Here is a 21,268-nt window from a genome sequence, read left to right as displayed (position 1 = left end):
AACTGGCAAACTGGTGATAGACGGCAGAGTAGTGTTTCTCTCCGCAGAAGGGCTATTGATGGAGAACGAGCAAGAAGGAAACTTTTGATTAGTGGAAATGGCCTTACCTTGGTTTTGGAGGTGATTATCTGGATTCATACATATGTAAAAATTCCTCAAGCTGTACACTAAAGATTTGTCCATTTTGCCATATGTAATTTATGTTCCCCAAATGCTTTCTAAATAAATTGCTATATAATTCATTTTGTCACTTCAGCACTATGGGAGAACCAATGAATCATATGTATGAGCTTTTTTGGTTTATCGCTCAACAAAACTCAGTGACATTTCCTGTCCTTGGCTACTCGGTGGCTAACCACTCCAAATGCATACTCTGGGGAGGACTTCAGCTTTGAGGGTACTGATCTCCGTCAATGTCCTGGTGTCTGGTAAGTCTGATGCTGTGACATTTTCAGCAAGACGTAAAGCTGTATTTCAATAGTGCCAAGGTTGTACTTTAGCCACTCATCAAATGTTTTCTAATCTGTTCTAGTGATACATTCGTATATTACCCAGCAAACCTTCATATTTACCTTATGTCAATGGTGCACTGACTAGTTGTCTAGCTGAGTCCAGGGTAATACTGGGGTCTCTGGTATGGAGTGAAACGGAACTTGTGTGACTAGACAAAACGCAGTGTTTCCTCCAGTTTCTTGGTTTGTATTTTTATTGTCTCCTTGAATTCTTATTTTTTGGACCTTATATTTATTGATGTAAAATTGTTTTTTTCTTCTTTGCCATTTCTAATATTTCTAGCACACAGGCTAAAAAAGAAACCCTAAGTTTCTATTTGGGGTTGTTAAATTTTAAAATAGAGGCAAAAAATGAATGGGTAAAAATTGTTTCAGGAAATGAGGCTAAGAGAACATAAGAATATATAAATAATAAACAATTATTCTAAGTCAAGGATTTCATGCTCACATCAGAACACTTCATACAAATCAATCTTAACCCAAAGCGTGAACAGGTAGAACAAATGAGTGGAGTGACTAAAATTAGAGCAGCCTTAGGCAGGAGAAAACAAACCTAAATCCATTCTGTGTTTCCTTGCAATCATCCTGAAGAAGTTCCAAAACATTCTGAGAAACACCGGCTTCCACATTTTCATATTATGTGTAGTGAAGGGAGAAGAGAACCAGTTCTTAGGAGAAAGAAAGCTGGGAATCTAGGTTGAGGAAAAGGTGAAAGAAATTGGGAGGGAGGGGGGAACATTTGGGAAGAACTCAAAAGACAGTGAATAATAGTAGATTTGACTCATGAAAAGTACTAGAGAAACATTTAGATGTGGCAGGAAACAGATGGCAACAAAAAGATGTACTTGAAAAGAGTGTAATTAAAACCGGTTAATGTAATTGACTCCATTTCCTGTTTTAAGGAGGAAACCATAAGATTGCATAGTATATTTGATAAAATTAAACATCCATTTAATATAAAAAGCATGGGTTTTTTATTATTTTAAGACCCCCTTTTAGGGCAGTTTTATGTTTACAGCAAACTTGAGAGGCAAGTACAGAGATTTCCCAAATCCCTCTTAACCCCACCTGTGCACAGCCTGTGTGTCATTATCAGCATCCCCGCCAGACTGTTCCATTTGTTCCAAGTGATGAACCTGCACTGACACATAATTACCACCCAAGTGCATGGTTTACACAGGGTTCAATCTTGGTGTTGCGCATTCTATTGGTTTGAAGGAAAGTATAATGACGTATACCCACCACTACAGTATCCCAGAGCATAGTTCAGTGCCCTCGAAGTCCTCTGTGTTCCGTGCATTCTCCCTCCCTCTAACTCATGACAACCATTTATCTTTTTGTGTCTCACAGTTTCTGCCTTTTGCAGAATATCACAGTTGGAATTGCACAATATGTAGCCTTCCGAAGGTTTTTTTCACTTTGTAATGTGTATTTCAGTTTCCTCTTTGTCTTTTCATGGCTTGATAGCTCATTCTTTTTAGCTCTGAATAATATTCCATTGTCTGGATGTACCTCAATCTGGCCATTCACCTACTCGAGGGCATCTTGATTGCTTCCAAGTGTTGACAATTATGAATAAAGTTGTTACAAACACCTGGGTGCAAGTTTTCATGTAGAAAGCAGCTTTCAACCCCAAGCAGTGCTAGTGATAGATCATACTGTAAGACTATGTTTAGTATATTAAGAAACTGCCAGCCTGTCTTACAAAGTTGCTGTAGCGTTTTGCATTCCCACTGCTAATCACTGAGTCCATGTTGCTTCACATCCTTGCCAGTGTTTGATGTTATTAGTGGTCTAGATTTTGGCCATTCCTTGTATTATTGCTGTCACTCATTTCAATTGTATATAAATATACTCCATCCAATTAAACATATATCAATATTTTTCTATTTTGTATATATATTTTATAATATACTCATGTTAAATATTTATAGAACATATAAAATATGTAAATGCATATTGAAAATACATCATTGCTATTATTATTTTGAAGACACTTATCTGTTAAATCCATTAAGAATAAGAAAAAGAAAGAAAGTAAGAAGAAAAATAAAAGCTTTTATTTTATCTTCACTTATTCATTCTATAATGTTCTTCCTTCCTTTATGTAGATCTGAGTTTCTGACTGACATTATTTCTTTCCCTGAAGGAGTGTTCACATTTCTTTCAAGGCAGGTCCACTGGGACCAACTGACCTCAATTTCTGTTTGTTTGAGGAAGACTTTCATTTCTCCATCCCCCTTGAAGGGGAAGGTAATTTTAACAGTACAGAATTCTAGTGTGGTGGGGTCTTTTTCTATTAACACTTCAGATATTTTACTTCATTCTCTTTTTTTCTTGCCTGATTTCCTAGAAGTTGGATATAATTTTCATCTTTTTTTTCCTATAAGATGTTTTGTTTTTCTGGCTTTTTTCAGAATTTCTTCTTTATCTTTGATTTTCCGTAGTTTCAACTAATATGATAGGTCTAAGTTTTTTTGGCATTTATTCTGCTTGGTGTTCTCCAAGCTTTCTAGAGCTTTGGTTTGGTATCTGAGAGTGACTTGGGGGAAATTCACAGTTATTGATTCAGATATTTCTTCTGTTCCTTTCTCTCTTTCTTTTCCTTCTGATTTGTCCATTACATGTATTTTCATGTTTTCCTAGTTGTCTGATAGTCCTTGGATATGCTGGTTTTTTTTTTTTTTTCTTAAGTGTTTGTTCTCTTTGCTTTTCATTTTTGGAGGTTTCTATTGATATATTCTCTAGCTTAGAGATTCTTTCCCCAGCCATATCCCATCTATTAATAAGCTCATCAAAGACATTCTTCATCTTTGCTCATGTATTTTGAAGCTCTTATTAGGCATATGGGCATATCTTGCTTTATTGTGTTTCACTCTATTGCACTTTACAGATATTGTGGTTTATGGTAAGCGACGGTCTGTGGCAACCTTCCGTGGAGTAAGACTATCAGAACCATTTTTTCAACAGCATTTGCTCACTTTGCAGCTCTGTGCTACAGTTTGGTAATTCTTGCAATATTTGAAACTTTGTAATTATATTATATTTGTTGTGGTGATCTGTGATCAGTGATCTTTGATGTTACTATTGTAATTGTTTCACAGTGTCACTCACCATGCCCATAGAAGATGGTGACTTAAGTCTGTGTGTGTTCTGGTTCTTCCAGTGACTGGCTATTCCCCCACCTCTCTCTCCCTGTCCCCTGGCATCCCTCTTCCCTGGGACGCAACAATTTTGAAATTAGGCCAATTAACAACATAGAAGTACAAGATGAAGCAGCAAATGCCAATGTAGAAGTTATAGCAAGTTATTCAGAAGATCTAGCTAAGATAATTCATGAAGGCAACTGCACTAAACAACAGATTTTTTGTGGAGATGAAACTGCTTTATACTGGAAGAAGATGTCATCTAGGACTTTCTGAAATTCTCCCTTTCTCATATCCTGTATGTTTGTGTTTTTCTAGTTTTCCAGGTTGAGTAAGCAGACAATGAGTAAATTGAGTTCTGTTGTGTTCTTCTAATCTGGCTAGGTTTTTTGGGAGGACAGGTGATATATGTATTTTTTAAATTGTCCATTTCCTTAAACATCCACAACACATTTAATTTATACCTTATATTTAATAATTCCAAATTCTGAAGTTCTGAATCTTATTCTTTAGGAATAAGAGAGGGCATCCAATAAAATGTGCATTATGCAGGGGCATCTGGGTGGCACAGTCAGTTAAGCGTCCGACTCTTGGCTTTGGCTCAGGTTGTGATCTCCCTCTGGTGGATAGAGCCCCATATTGGGATCTGTACTCAGTACGGAGTCTGCTTAGATTCTTTCTCCCTCCTCCTCTGCTCCCCCTCCCCCACTAAATAAGTAAATAAAATCTTTTTAAAAAGTGCATTATCTGATTTTATGGTTTTTTCCCTTATTTTGTAATTTTGGAATGTAAGCTTATAATTGTGCTGGTTTGAGTCTGAGAAATGGTTTGAGTATAAAAACCTGGATCATCATTTTCCATTATGGCAACTAACCCGAGTCTTCTCACTGCTATGGACTGAATGTGTCCTCCAAAATTCATATGTTGGAACCTAATCTCCAACGTGATGGTATCTGGAGAGGGAAACTTTGGGAAGTAATTAGGTCATGCTGGTGGAGCTTTCAGATTAGTACCCTTATATGAAGAGACCCAGGAGATCTTGCTTTCTCTCTTTTTCACTCCCTCTGGCCCTCCCATGTGAGAATACAGTGAGAAGGCTGCTCACTGTCTATAAGCCAGGAAGTGGGCTATTACCGGACACCATATCTACCACTGCTTTCATCTTAGACTTCCTAGTCTCTAGAACTGTGAGAAAAAATGTTTGTCATCTAAGCCACTCTATGGTGTTTTTGCTGCAGCAGGCAAAACTGACTAAGACACCCACTTACCCTTGATTTGGTTATATAGGGCAAACTATACCCATAAATGGCAGGATTTCAGAATTCTATCTGTTTTTGTGGAATTGAGAGAAGACACATAATCCTAAGACTTCTACCCTGAAGGACCCAGGGGAATGGAGAAGGTGTGCATCTTTAAGAAAGGTCTGAGAGACACCCCCCCCACCCCCCAAATCTCTAGCTGGGTTGACAGGTGAAGATCTTTTTCTGAAGCAGCCAGTCAGTAAAGACTGGGGAAATGACAGATTCTACAAATGTGAAGACACTAGCAATGCAGAGCTTCCAAAAGATCAAGGAAACATGACACCATTTAAGGAACAAAATAAAGCTGCAGTGCCAGATCTCAAAGAAATGAAGATCTGCATGTCTGACAAAGAATTACAAAATAGATATTTAAAGAAGCTCAGTGAGCTATAAGAAAAAACAGACAATTGAATAAAATCTAGAAAATAATACATGAACAAAAGGAGAGTTCAAGGAAGAGATAGAAATCATGACAAGGAACCAAACACAAATTCTGGGGCCCAATAATGCAATGACTGCACTGAAAAATTCAATCGAGAGCTTCAACAACAGATTCATCAAGTAGAAGAGAGAATTAGTGAACATAAAGACATAATTTGAGGGCGCCTGGGTGGCTCAGTTGGTTGGCATCTGCCTTCAGCTCAGGTCATGATTCTGGTCCTGGGATTGAGTCCTGCATTGGGTTCCCTGCTCCACAGGAGGCCTGCTTCTTCCATTGCCTCTGCCTCTCTCTCCCTCTCTTTCTCTCATGAATAAATAAATTCTTAAAAAAAGACATAATTTGAAATCATCCAGTAAAAGATGAAAAGCAAACAAACTAAAAGAACAAAAGTGAGTGAAGAAAAGTTTGTGGGTCTTATGAAATAACAACAAACAAAATAAAAAACCATTATGGGGGCCCCAGATAAGCATGAAAGAGAAAGGAGCAGAAAGGTAATTTAAAGTAGTAATGAGAGACAACTTCCCTGTGGGGAATGAACATCCAGATACATGAAGCCCAAAGAACTCGACTGACCATAAAGAAATCTTTACAGAGGGGCACCTGGGTGGCTCAGTCAGTATCTGCCTTTGGTTCAGGTCATGATCCCATGGTCCTGAGATCAAGCTCCACATCTGGCTCTCTGCTCAGCAGGGAGCCTGCTTCTCCTTCTCCCTCTGCTACTCCCCCTGCTTGTGCTCACTCGCTCTCTGTCTCTCAAATAAATAAATAAATAAATAAATAAATAAATAAATAAATCTTACATTACCCCTTTAAAAAAAATCTTCACTGAGACACATTATACTCAAATGGAAAAGAGAGACTTTTGAAAGCAGGCGGGGAAGGGTGACTGGTCACATATAAAGGAGCCCTATAAAACAAGCACATTTCTCAGCAGAGACTTTGCAGACCAGGAGAGTGGGATGGTAAATTCAGAGAGCTGAAAAAAAATCCTGTCATGGAAGAATACTTGGCAAACCAGACACAAAGGTGAGATGAAGACTTTCCTAGAGAAAACAAAGCAGATGGACTTTGTCAGTACTAGACCTGCTTAAAATTAATTCTAAAGGGAGCTCTTCGGATTGTTGTGAGAGGATGCTAATCAGCATAGTGAAGACATATGGACAATAAACACACTGATAAAGGCAAATATATAATTGAATTCAGAATAGTCTAATGCTGTAATGCTGGTATGTAAATCACTTTCAACTCTAGTACAAATGCTAGAAAGAAAAGTATTAAAAATAATGAGAGCTGGGGCGCCTGGGTGGCGCAGTCCTTAAGCGTCTGCCTTCGGCTCAGGGCGTGATCCCGGCGTTATGGGATCGAGCCCCACGTCAGGCTCCTCCACTATGAGCCTGCTTCTTCCTCTCCCACTCCCCCTGCTTGTGTTCCCTCTCTCGCTGGCTGTCTCTCTCTGTCAAATAAATAAATAAAATATATAAAAAAAATAATGAGAGCTGTAATACTCTGTTAGTGAATACACAAATTAAAAATATGTAAACATGACATTAATAAAAAAATGGGAAAGGAGAAGTAAAAGTATTGAGCATTACATCCCATGCACTAAGTTATAATCTGCTTAAAATAACTCTAAGGTAGGTTTTTAAAAAATTATTTATTTTAGAGAGAGAGAGAGAACATGAGCTGGGAGAGAGGCAGAGGAAGAAGGAGAGAATCTCAAACAGACTCCCCACTTACTGTGGAGCTGGACGCAGGGCTCAATCTCAGGATCCCAAGATCACGACCTGAACTGAATCTAGATGTGGACGCTTGACTGACTGAACCACTCAGGTGCCCTAACTCTAAGGTGTCCTGTGTAAGCCTCATAGTAACCACAAAGAAAAGCATCTGGTAAATACACAGAAGATATAGGAAAACGAATCAAGGCATACCACTACAAAAAAATCATCAGATCACAAAGGAACAAGGAGAGACAAAGAAAGGAATAAAGGTACTTCAAATAAAGAAAACAAACACAGAAAACAATGAACAAAATGGCGATAGTAAGTACACGTCTATCAGTTATCTTAATATAAATGGACTAAATTCTCCAAATTTGCACTGTGTCTGAACAGATGAAATGACAAGATTCGACAATACGCTCCCTATAAGAGACTGACTTTAGCTTTAGGGATACACATAGGCTGAAAGTGAAGGGATGGAAAAAGGTGTTCAATGCAAATGAAAACCAAAAAAAGGTGGGATAGCTATACTTACATTAGCGAAAAGAGACTTTAAGTAAAAAACTGTAACTTGGGGCGCCTGGGTAGTGCAGTCGTTAAGCGTCTGCCTTCGGCTCAGGGCGTGATCCTGGCGTTCCGGGATCTAGTCCCACATCGGGCTTCTCCGCTGGGAGCCTGCTTCTTCCTCTCCCACTCCCCCTGCTTGTGTTCCCTCTCTCGCTGGCTGTCTCTCTGTCACATAAATAAATAAAATCTTAAAAAAAAAAAAACTGTAACTAACGGCAAAGAATGTCACTATCTAATGGTAAAGGAGTCAATTCATCAAGTGGATATAACACTTGCAAATACTTATGCACCAAATATGCAGAGCAGATATTAACAGAACTGAAGGAGAAATAGAAAACAACACAGCAGTTGTAGGGAACTTTAATACTCCACATTGAAAATGGATAAAGCATTCTGACATAAAATCAGTAAGGAAACAGTACACTTGAACAACACTGTAGACCAAATGGCCTAACAGACAGGTACAGAATATCCCTTCCATCAACAGCAGAACGCATTCTACTCAAGCACACACAGAATATTCCATAGGATAAATCATAATTTCAAAAAAATGCTTTTACAAAATTACTTCAATGCAGAATTTCTTCAGAACCTGGATTTGAAGTGCATTAGGACTACTTGGATTGTCAGAAATTCTGCAGAACCCGTGAAGGAATGCAGGTGCATCTCAGGAACTAGGAAATGAGAAATTTCAGCTAGATGAGGAGTATCTTTCTATATCTCTCTGCTTCTGCTTCGTTCTTCCCAAGATGCGTCTATTAATCAGTTCCTTACAGAAACAGAATAACAGAGAGAGGAAGAGAGAGACAGAGAGAAAGAAGGAGGAAAGAGGAATTGAGGGAGAGAGAGAGATTTATTTTTAACAATTGGCCAACATGATTGCAGAGCCTCGGCAAGTCCAGAATATGCAGGGTGGGCCAGAGCTAGAGACGCTGGAAAGCATAGCAGTTTGAGTCTGAAGGCAGTCTGCTATAGAAGTCACTTTCCCAGCAGGTAACTCTTTTTTTTTTTTTTCCCCACTAGAGGCCTTCAACAAGGAGGAGGACAAGGAGTAGGACAAGGACAAGGCCCACCCAATTATGGAGGGGAATTTAGTTTACTGAAAGTCTACTCATTTAAATGTTAATCTTACCTAAAAAAAAACAAAAACAAAAAACCTTTACAAAAACATCTGGAATACTGTTTGACTGAATATCTAGGAAACATGTCCAAGCCAGGTTGACACATAAAATTAGCAGTCACAGTAGGAAAAATGGGGGAAAAGAGGGATGAAATATACTTCTCAATTTGGTTCCAAATTCTCCTGAAAGTAAATCATTTGTGTAGCTGGGTGAGGCCCACCACTGGATTAAACAACTTTAATCCTGGGGGTGGCATGTGGAGAAAGCACTACTCAGCCCAGCTCACGGGAGGTACCCATGATGGACCAGTCCACGGTGGCTGGGAAAGAGGTGGAAGTAGGGTTACCTTGGACCAAATGGTTGTCAATTACAGCAAGGTGTCTCATAAATGGGAGATCTTGATTAAGAGCTCAGAATGTAATTTTCAAGTGTTAACGTGTATTTCCCCTTGATGGAATAACTTCTAATTTCTGTTTTGCAAAGGTTTTTGTGGACTTTAGTTACAATTCAGATTTTCTACCATGGTGTCTGCTGGATTTGTGGATACATTGTGGCTTATACTCCATTTAGGCACCTAAAATTGACTTCTTTTACTCTTCTTTGAATATTTTCTAGCTTCACCATATAGTTCACCTGCGGAAGGAAATCAGAGCAAGCTCATACCTCCTGCAGAAGGTAATATGCTTTTTAATGTTTTCTAGAGGCCAGTAGGAAAGGGAGGAAGTGTGGAACTGCCTTAGAAACAGAGCTGAGGGTCTGGTCAGGGGCCAGCCTTGAGGGCAGGTGCAGAGTGTGGTGATCTGAATGCTGTGGTGTGAGGGACCCTGAATGACCCCGGCGCTTCTCCCCCAAGGCAGGTCAATTCCACGTGGAGATTATGGAGCTCTCTCTAGCAGGCTCTGTGCCAGGCTTTGTGGGGACACAGATGAGCGAGGCGAGCTAGACTGCCAGAGCGCCCTTCAGGGGAGAGAAAGATTTTCATGGACAGAGCGCTGGGCAGGCACCCAGGCTGCAAGAACCGTGCTGGGAGCGCCGAGATAGGCGGTCGTGCCTGCTGGTTCCTTTCTGAAATGTGGGCGCGACAGGGGGTGGTAAGGTTGCCAAGGGGAGTCCATTTGAAAAGGGAGCTTTGGAAGCCAGGACGAAGACATGTCAGCGTTGTCTTCGGGCAGTGAGCGATCTCTGAAGGGGGTCGGAGTGGAGGGGATCACCCCTGTGTGCCAGGCATGCACCTGGCTGCAAGGTAAGGCAGGAACTGAGGAGAGGAGGGTTTTGAGACGGAGCCAGACGGCAGGAGGCTTGTGTAGTAACCCAGGCGTGGTGATGGGTCTCCAACTAGGGTATGGCAGTGAGAGCAGAAGGAAAAGGGGTTTGTCTGTGTGCGCGAGGCTGCAGGAGACCGGAGGGGAGCCAGAGACAGGTGCAGCCGCGCTGGGACGTGACTGCTGGTTCTGGAGCAAACACGGGAATCTACCCGCGCTCCCTCTGTGAAGCAGGAGGGGACATCACCGCAGCTGATCACAGGGGCGCATGGAGATTGTATGTGGTGGACGGGCGCCAACCCACTGAGGGCTGGGGAGTGACTGGCCGTTGGTAAATGATCGCCACAGGCGTGGGAAGAGAGAGAAGAGGATTAGGGAAGGGTGAGTAACAGCCTTCACATAAGAGGTCTCATCACAGGTGAAGGGGGATCGCTGGAGGGTCAGAGAGCCCAGAGAGGTGAAAGAGGAGAGTCCGCCCTTGGGGCTTGGGAGCCTCCCCTTTGCAGCTACTTCTCTGGAGTCTGTGCCCCTGATACAATGCGTATTTAATTGATCAGCTCATGGGTTCCTTTAAAATAATAGAGTCAGGTCTTGAGAATAAGTATCAGGCAAAATATTAAAGCCTCGGACGGTTCACAAGCTGAGATACAAACAGAGAGCACACCCCGTGCTCCTCACCAGCCCCCCCTCTGTCTGGGTTTATCTTCAGCACCCCGCCCTTGGGCACCTGTATGCTCGCCCACACCCACCTCCAGCTGTTCTCCGAGCCCCTGTACTGCCTCAGGCTGCTAAGCCTTGGCCCAGTCTCAGGTTCCCTGCGAGCAAGGTGGGGAGCCGCCTGCAGTGGGGGAAGGAGCATGGGTGTAACTGGCCCTTAGAGCTGCTCTAACATCTCCCCCTCCTTGCTTCCTGTAGTTGTGGGATCTTGATTTGGCTGTGACGTGCAAGGGCTTGAGTCCATCCCAGAAGAGGCAAATGAACCAAAAGAGGAGAGGGGAGGAGAGATCTCACATACAGAGTTTTATCACTCAGGAGCTTCACCGGCATAACAACCTAGCCCCACAGCTGGTTCTGCTCACGTTAAAGTGATGAGCTCCCTGCCACTCACCTGGCTTACGGGTACTGGAGGCCTCTCATTCTCTCTCAGCAGACCTCTCCCAGCCTTGGATGAATAATGTAGGTATGGGCGAGCTGGGGCTTCTCTATTGCTGAGTACTTGTAGGTTCCAGGGATTTTTACTTTAAAAGATGGACAAAAGGAATGAACCTCTTCTGATACTCATATTTACGTAGAACTTACAAAAAAATCTGTGAGCAATGTTCACTGTGGGACTGTTTGGCAGTGTATGTGTGACTCAGTAGGAAGAAAGGAAGACCTGTTGACTTTACAGACTTTATGTTTCTCCAAATAAAAAATAGCTAAGAAAGTCCAGTTTATTCAACCTGAATGCCATCTTAGGCTTTCCATTTATGTTTGTCCAAAGCGGCACCCTTCAGGATAGGCATTTCTTTCTGATATTACTGATTTATTCTCTCTGATCAAAATTAGGAGGAGAAAACCACATCACCCATTTTTCCACTTTCTGTCCTGAGGAGTGAGAGTTACAAGATAAATCTTGTAGTTTCTATGTCCAAAAGATTAGATTTAAATGACTTTCTCCTTTAATTTATATTATGTTTTCTTGTTTGTTTTATACAAGACTTGTGACGCAATTTTAAACCCTTAAAATATTTCTCACACATATAATAAATATAGTTTATCTAATAACACAAATATAGGAGAAAAATGGGTTCATCTTTGGATTAGGTTTAATGTGTTAAATACATTTTGTGCATGTTTAATTTTTTATGTAAGCCTAGTAGTTTTGGAATAAGATCACCAGCAAAGTCATGTTCTAGCACACCTTATGCAATATGTTGTGCAAAATTAACCCACGAAGTTCTTTATCAAGATTTTCTTTCATCATTCTCCTTGTGTGTGTGTGTCCAGATAACACTTCTCTGTCTGTACTTGTGGACACAAAGGTTGTGCTCGCTTGTCCTCCTGTCAGCTTGGAAAATGTGCTGATAATAAGGTGGGACATAAACCTCAGAGGCAAGCCTTCCTGCTCGAGAGCCTACAGGAGAGATAACAATGAGACCAGTGAAAGAAACTGTACCGATGAGAGAATCTCCTGGGAGTCCAGACCTGATCTGAATCCTGCCCTTCAGATTGGTCCCGTGGCCACGACCCATGAAGGATATTACAGGTGTGAAGTGGCCGCACAGGAAGGGAATTTCGGTCTTGGATATCACCTCCAAGTGTCAGGTAAGGAGCATCACATACTGTGGTATGTCAGGGAAGCAGATCTGGGACTGAACCAAATATCTCCCTATATTCCATATCCTGTGGTTAAGACCAAAGCCTTTTCCTGTGCGTCTCTGCAGTGCCCCCTGAGGTGACCCTGTTTCGAGGCAGCAATGGAAGTATCGTGTGCAGGGCAGCTGCAGGGAAGCCAGCTGCCCAGATCTCCTGGACCCCACCGGGAGACTGTCACACTGTGGAACAACAGTTGGGCAATGGCGCCGTGACCGTCCAGAGCACATGCCAGTGGGAGGACGGCCAGGTGTCTAATGTGTCCTGCTCTGTCTCTCATGTGACTGGCAACAAGAGTTTGTCCTTAGAGCTGAAACCAGGTTAGTAATTCCAGTTTTTGCTCGCTATGTTCATTCTTTCAGAGAATTGAAGGAAGAATGAAAAAGGAGTGTGTGGAGATTTTCACTCAAGCATAATCTCCCCACCCTCTTTTTTATGTCCTTCTCCTCCATCGTTAATAGTTATGTCCAGAAGAATAACACCGAAATTTGTTTTCAGAAGCCATATTTTAGAGTGTCGTTTATTATTTAATAATCAAAATGAAAAATACTTTAATAATTTAATGTCCACTTGTATGCAAGTAGTCGTTGGCTCGAGTAATGTACTTTTAATTAATACTTATGGTTTTAGGAGAAGTATAAACATATTTTTAAACAAATGTTCATGTTTTTATAAGAAGGATCAATTTACTCACAAGTTTTCTTCACAAATTTTTAGTTTGGTAGGATTTTCTTCTCCAGGTTCTTCCTAGAATTTTAGATATATTATAGTAACCTCTATGATTGATTTAAACTTTACTCTTTAGTTTCCTTAAAAATATTTGTATTTATTGTTAATTATCACTAAGCTCATTGACAAAAATTTAAAACACTCTTTTTAAAATTTAAATTCAATTTATTAACATATAGTATATTATTAGTTTCAGAGGTAGAGTTCAGTGATTCATCAGTCTTTTAGAACACAAAGTACTCATTATATAACGTGCCCTCCTTAATGCCCATCACCCAGTTACGCCATCCCCCCACCCTCCTCTCCTCCAATAGCCCTCAGTTTGTTTCCTATGATTAAGGGTCCCTTATGGTAGAAAACCCTCTCTTAATCTTACTTTCCATATGGTCAAATTTGTTAAGTCAAATTTATTGGGTAATCAAAGAAGGAAAAGTTTTTTTTTTTCTTTTCTTGAAGTTTTACATACTCTTGTTCTAATCTGACCTGGGTAGTCACTAGACCTGCAGCACAAAGATTGTCCTGGGCATTCTCTTTCCCACAGTCCTCTGCTTGATTCCATGTTTGTTTAATCTGAGTTCCTTCTACCTTCCAGACATTTGCTCGTTTTAACCTCTTTGCTTTATGTATGAGGCTTTTCTTAACTCTCTGGGAATCCTTAGCTATCCATTCATTTCAAAGTGAGCATTCAAAAATGAACTGATTGGATGCTATGTTTTCTGTGGGTGGGCCTGTCAACTAGTTAGCTTCAAGGAGGTAAATAAAAAAAATTTTTTTAAAGATGAATTCTTTAGTTATCTGAAGGACTGTTCTCTGAGACTGCTTAGGTTCTGCAGAAAATAACTCCAGTCTATTGTGTTAGAGGGATAACCCTGACTATTAGTGTTACGGGAGCAGGGAAGAAGAGGAGAGCACGTGTGTGTGTGTGTGTGTGTGTGTGTGTAAGAGAGAGAGAGACTGTTCAGAACTCAGACTTTTCTTTAATAACTCTCTTCAGTCTGGCACTTTCTCTCCACCCTCCATTATGTCTGGATCTTGACTCTGGAATCTCTCCAGTTTACCTTTTCTGGATCAACTTTCCTGTTTTCTGCTGTTTGAGGAAGATGCAGTGACCTGGCCGTGAAGGGTGGGAGTGGACTTGGCCGCCTACCTCTTCTTAATACAGACCTTCAAAGAAGCTTCCAACTTTAACTCACACTTCACCCCCCCACACTTGCCCCCTTTTTGTATATTTAGCCCTTCCTATTCTAGAGTCTTCTTGGTATTCTGTGGGCACTAGGATTCCTATTATTCTACCCTAAATTATTTGCCTTCTTCTGTTCATTTTTCACCTAAAAACAAGTTGAAAAAAAATTTTTTTAAATATTTATTTATTTATTTATTAGACAGAGACAGCCAGCGAGAGAGGGAACACAAGCAGGGGGAGTGGGAGAGGAAGAAGCAGGCTCCCAGTGGAGGAGCCTGATGTGGGGCTCGATCCTGAAATGCCAGGATCACACCCTGAGCCGAAGGCAGACGCTCAACAACTGCGCCACCCAGGCGCCCCCAAGTTGAAAATTTTTATCTACTCATCTCATCCGTGTTCTTTGTCTTTGCAAGTCTATATGGAAAAATTTTTCCTACTGATAATTTAGGAAGGTTTAAGAAGGGAAAAGAGAAAAACCCATGTCTTTAAGCCACCATTTTCTAATATCCATTTTTAAAGTGATTTTTTAAAAAAGATTTTAGTATTTACTGAGGAGAGTAATTGTGCCCTGGTTATGTTTGCAATCTGACCACCTGATATTAGAGTATGATGTCATGTTTATGGATGCTCAGACTTGAAGAGACTGTCTCATTCACCTCAGCCAGTGCTGGGTCTCCTCCCTATCTTCCTTGCAGGGCAGATCATCAGCCTCTGTGGCTATACTTCCAACGAAAGAGAGTGCATTAGTTTGCAAGAGAGGGTTTCAAAATAATGTTGTTGGTTTTAAGTGTAAAAAAATTTTTCTTTTTCAAATAAAAGAAAAATGCAATGTTTAAAAACAACCTGCTGAAGGAATGTGGAGGAACAGGATACCGGCCTGCTTAGCCTCCACTCACCTCCATCTGCAGCCCTCAGCCCCATTCAGAATATAGCAGGAGCAAGGTCTTAGAACCATTGCCTCTCAAAATGGACGAAAGACCTAAGTGTGAGACAGGAATCTATTAAAATCCTAGAGCAGAACACATAGGAAACTCTTCGACCTTGGCCACAGCAACTTCTTTCTGGACACGTCTCCAAGGTAAGGGAAACAAAAGCAGATTGAACTATTGGGACTTAATCAGGATAAAATGCTTTTGCACAGCAAAGGAAACAGTCAACAAAACTCGAAGACAACCTATGGAGTGGGAGAAGATATTTGCAAATGATTTATCAGATAAAGGACTAGTATACAAAATCTATAAAGAGCTTATGAATCTCAACACCCAAAAAACAAAAAATCCAGTCAAGAAATGGTTAGAAGACATGAACAAACATTTCCCCAAAAAAGACATACAAATGGCCAACAGACACATGAAAAAATGCTCAACATCACTCGGCATCAGGAAAAACAAATCAAAACTACGAGATACCACCTCATACCAGGTAGAATGGCTAAAATTAACAACACAGGGAACAACAGGTGTTGGTGAGGATGCAGAGAAAGGGGAACCCTCTTACCCTGTTGGTGGGAATGCAAACTGCTGCAGCCACTGTGGAAAACAGTTTGGAGTTTGCTCAAAAAGTTAAAAATACAGCTACTCTATGACCCAGCAATTGCATTACTAGGTATTTATCTAAGGATATAAGCATAGTGATTCAAAAGGACACCTGCATCCCAATGTTTATAGCAGCAATGTCCACAATAGCCAAACTATAGAGGGAGTCCAGATGTCCATTGACATATGAATGGATAAAGAAGCTGTGGTGTGTGTGTGTGTGTGTGTGTGTGTGTGTGTGTATTGGAATATTACTAAGCCGTCAAAAGAATGAAGTCTTGCCCCTTGCAATGATGTAGATGGAACTAACATAAACTTTGCTTATGCTAAGCGAAATAAGTCAGTCAGAGAAAGACAAATACCACATGATTGCATTCACAGTTGGAATTTAAGAAACTAAACAGATGAACACAGGGGAAGGAAAGGAAAAATAAGAAGAAAACAGAGAGGGAGGCAAACCATAAAGACTCTTAATGCTAGGAAACAAACTGAGGGTTCCTGGAGGGGAGGTGGGTGGGCGTATAGGGTATTTGGGTGATGGGCATTAAGGAGAGTACATTCTGTAATGAGCCCTGGGTGTTCATTCAGCATTCATACAGCAACTGATGAATCATTAAATTCTACCCCTGAAACTAATAATATAGTATATGTTAACTAAACTGAATTTAAACAAACAAACAGCGCCTCTCAGGGCTGCAAATCCTTTGCTGACATCTCCTTTTGTCAGACTGACCTTTATATCTCTGCCAGAGTTAAATAACTGAACATTGCTGCCATGCATTCATGTCAGTTTCAAGGACCAGGAAGAAAGGTGACTTCAGGATTATGTTGTTCTTCTAGTTACCTCCTTTACTACTCCCCATTTATTTCTGAATACGGGAGATGAGAAACACCCTGCTATTACTGTAACTGAGAAATCTAGTCTGCACAGCTCTCCTACACAAATTCACCACTCATGAATCCTGAAAGCCACAAAATCTTGATTTAGGATGATGTCTTGTTAGAAACCCTCGAATCAGAATTTTAATAAGTCAATTTTATTATAACAATGATTTGAACTATTAATGAGTCAGAACTGTTTAAAATAAAATCACAGAAGTGAATTTCATGAACCGTGAGACATCCTTGAGCATATATTTTATTTTACAGTTATATATATATTTAACAGACTTGAGTTTTTAGAGCAGTTTTAGGTTCACAGCAAAATTGAGTGGAGAGTGCAGAGAGTTCCCATATTACCCCTGCCCCGACACATGCACAGTCTCCCCCTCTCTCTACATCACCCATGCCACACTGGTACATTTGTGAGAATTGATGAACCTACATTAACACAACATTATCACTCAAAGTTTGTAGTTTACATTAGGGTTCACTCTAGGTGTACATTCTATGAGTTTTAGCAAATGTAGGGGTGCATATATCCACCATTGTAGTTTCATACAGAGTCGTTTCACTGTCCCAAAGGTCTCTGTGCTCCACTTACTCATCCCTCCGTCCACCCTAATCTCTAGCAACCCCTGATCTTTACACCATCTCCATAGTTTTGCATAGAATGTCATATATTTGGAATCATACAGAATGTAGCATTGTCAGCTTGGTTTTTTTCACTGAATAATATGCATTTAAATTTCCTCCATGTCTTTTCATGGCTTGGTAGCTCATTTCTTTTTCATGCTAAATAATATTCCATTGTTTGGATGCAGCACAGACAAACCATATATTTTTGTATCTATGTTTACAGGTGACCAATCACCACTAAACTTTATTATATGTATCATCTCCTCCATTTTGGTTATCTTGGTCATTGTGGGATCCATTTGGCTTTGGAAAATCAGTTGCTGCAGGTACTGAGTGATGCTTTTTCTCTTTCAGCTTTATTGGGCTAGAAGGGGTCAGGTATATGGAATTGACGGGGTAAAATTAATATGTTAACATCAACTCTCCCATGATCAAGAAGTGTGTCCTAAAGCTACTCTAATGTCCTAATGTCTAATGTCCTAAAGTCTACTCTAATGACAAGAGGGATTTTGCTCAGTTACTTAGGCATGCAAACATAGTGAATTAAGCCATTTAGAACATCTTGGTAGAGTCAGTGTATGCTAATCTGTATTTGAGAAAATAATTACAATACTTCATTTTATGTACCAAAAAGGATGTGTCACATTTATTCCATATATCAGGCCTCTGTTGTATAATTCCACTTCCTTTTCCCAAATCCAGAATTATCTTGTTTAGGTGTATCAATTATAAGCAGCATTCTTATTTCTGGTAGCCCATCTCTGATTTCTTCTGACTCCTATAAAAAAATGAACCACATTTGTGAATAGTATGCTGTTTTCTTTTCCCATTTTTAATTAAATAATGATATTTTCTACATTCACTCAAGCTTATTTTTCTTTTTTGCAGAAAGTGCTAATTAAAAAAAACAGAAGCTACTTCAGTTGTTTTGGAGGTAAGATAACATTAAAAAAGCGTTTTTGCAAACTTTTAAGCCACAAAGTCAAAATATAGCAAAGTGTATGTAATTATAATTTGCATCAATATTAATATTTTAGTTAAAAAGCAAAAATTCTAATTTCATAATGCTAATACTCAAATGTACTTTTTTGTTAATTATCTACCTTATACTATTCATACACATTCCGGACAATATATTCATTTCAAGAACTGTATCTTACAAAACACATATCGTTTGGCAAATTTGAACTGTAATGCTTGGATAAACTGAATTGGTCTTTTCTCCCTCATGAAACCATCTCCAATTCTTGACTTCTCTTTCTCTACACCATCATCATTACCTGAGCTTAAGTCCTCTCCTGCTCCATAATCTCATAACCAATAGCTTACCAAGTCTTTGACCCTCTCCTTTGAAATACCTCTCATGTTACTTCCTTCTTCTCCATTCCAGCTGTCAAACTTTATCATCTCATGCTGGGACACAAATAATCAATAAATTTTTTCACAAAATAATAGAAAAAAGTCTTTCACTTACGTCCATGTAAGGCAAGATACACAAGTATAAGCACTCTTGGTAGATACTAAATCTGTGGGCACGTGTGAGAAAAACATAGGCGGTTAATGACTTCTGGCTGTTTTGAACTGATTTTGACTTTGAATTCTTTTTTAGGATGAAATGCAGCCCTATGCCAGCTACACAGAGAACAATCCCTCTATGATACTGTGAGCAAGATGAAGAGGTCTCAGGTGTTAAAAGTGAAGTTGAAGGGCTGTGTCTCGTCTCCATGCTTCATAAGTTACTGGAATCTAACAGCAGGACAAATGAATAAAGATACAGCACAGCTACTATTTTGATTTTCTTAGAGTTCTAGTAGGAAAACCTATTTTGAGATTAGCTTTTCAAAGATTCTGAGAAGACAGAGACTTTTTAAAGGGTTTGAATTCATATCCTTATACAACTGAAAATTTTTGGAATGTTAGCTAGTTATTGAAATATTGATGTCAGTACAAAGAAAGCAAATGCTCATGGTAAAATATTCAAATGGTTCAGTACAGTAGATAATGAAAACTGAGTTTCCTCAAGAAAGAACTCTGCAGAAGGAACAATCATCAACATATTTTATGTATTGTTCCAGAAAATTTTATGTCCATATATCTGTACACCCAAGATATGTGTGTACATTTCTAGGTATATTTACATATGTATATATATGTGTATCCATATGCTTGTCAGGACAAATAGGAACATACCATGATACTGTTCTGTACTTACATAAAGCTAATAATATGATAAGTCTTGGAGATCTTCTATATCAACACAAACAGAATTATTTCATTTATTTTAATGATTACGAAAAATTCCATCGTATGGTTATATAATTATTAGCTAACCATAGACCTATTGATGGACATTTAGATAATATATTTGTTTGTTTTGCTCTTATAAACAATATCACATAGAATGTTTCTTGTGGATATATCTCTTTGTATTTGTTTGAATATATTTGTTAAAAAATTCCCCTGAGTGGAATTACCTGGTCAAAAGGGTTTGTGCATTTTTTTAACTGATATTTCAAATGTATCAATTTTCATTTTTTTTAAATAATAATTTTTTATTATGTTATGTTAGTCACCATACAGTACATCCTTTGTTTTTGATGTAGTGTTCCATGATTCATTAGTTGCGTATAACACCCAGTGCTCCATGCAATATGTGCCCTCCTTAATACCCATCACCAGCCTATCCCAATCCCCCACGCCCCTCCCCTCTGAGTCCCTCAGTTTGTTTCCCAGAGTCCATAGTCTCATGGTTCATTCCCTCTTCTGTTTACCCCCTTCATTCTTCCTTTCCTTCTCCTACCGATCTTCCTGCTGTTTCTTATGTTCCATAAAAGAGTGAAACCATATGATAATCGTCTTTCTCTGCTTGACTTATTTCACTTAGCATAATCTCCTCCAGTCCCGTCCATGTTGCTGCACATGTTGGGTCATTGTTCTTTCTGATGGCTGAGTAATATTCCATTGTATATATGGACCACAACTTCTTTTTTTTTTTTTAACGTAAAGTTTGATCATTCATTAGTTGCGTATAACAGCCAGTGCACCACGCAATACGTGCCTTCCTTACTACCCATCACCAGCCTATCCCATTCCCCTACCCCCCCTCCACATCTTCTTAATCCAGTCATCTGTTGAGGGGCATCTCGGCTCCTTCCACAATTTAGTATTGTGGACAATGCTGCTATGAACATTGGGGTGCGTATGGCCCTTCTCTTCACTACCTCTGTATCCTTGGGGGTAAATACGCAATAGTGCAATTGCTGGATCATAGGGTAGCTCAATTTTTAACTTTTTAAGGGACCTCCACACTGTTCTCCAAAGTGGCTGTACCAACTTGCATTCCCACCAGCAGTGTAAGAGGGATCCCCTTTCTCCACATCCTCTTCAACATTTGTTGCTTCTTGTCTTGTCAATTTTTGCCATTCTAACTGGCGTAAGGTGGAATCTCAGTGTGGTTTTGATTTGAATTTCCCTGATGGCTAATGATTTTGAACATTTTTTCATGTGTCTGTTAGCCATTTGTATGTCTTCATTGGAAAAGTGTCTGTTCATATCTTCTTTTTTTAAACAATATTTTTTATTATATTATGTTAGTCACCATACAGTACATCCCTAGTTTTTGATGTAACGTTCCATGATTCATTACTTGCGCAAACACCCAGTGCACCATGCAATACATGCTTCCTTAATACCCATGCAATCCCAGCCTATCCCCATCTCCCTCAACCCTCCCTTCTTGAAGCCTCACTGTTTCCCAGAGTCCATAGTCTTGGTCATGGTTCATCCCCTTCTCTCTTTATCCCCCTTTCTCTCTTCCCTTTCTTCTCCTACTGATCTTCCTACTTCTTATGTCCGATAAATGAGTGAAACCATATG

The 21,268-nt window shown here is 39.8% G+C and overlaps 1 protein-coding gene across 1 annotated transcript; it reads left to right on the top strand.

Annotated features, from left to right (window-relative positions):
• The first annotated feature begins 338 nt into the window (after positions 1-338).
• On the top strand, positions 339-19,876 carry LOC103677360 (cell surface glycoprotein CD200 receptor 1-like). The gene is given in 8 exon segments (XM_008706626.2): positions 339-428; positions 9,426-9,485; positions 12,062-12,379; positions 12,499-12,747; positions 17,616-17,718; positions 18,299-18,326; positions 19,002-19,038; positions 19,041-19,876. Coding segments are annotated over 8 exon segments (1,005 nt in total). The 5' UTR covers positions 339-364; the 3' UTR covers positions 19,187-19,876.
• Positions 19,877-21,268: the final 1,392 nt, after the last annotated feature.

Source organism: Ursus maritimus, unplaced genomic scaffold (genome assembly GCF_017311325.1).
Source record: "Ursus maritimus isolate PB19 unplaced genomic scaffold, ASM1731132v1 scaffold_4, whole genome shotgun sequence".
Classification (NCBI taxonomy): domain Eukaryota; kingdom Metazoa; phylum Chordata; class Mammalia; order Carnivora; family Ursidae; genus Ursus; species Ursus maritimus.
The sequence above is the reverse complement of the archived record's forward strand: the minus strand, read 5'-3'. Positions and strand labels throughout refer to the sequence as shown.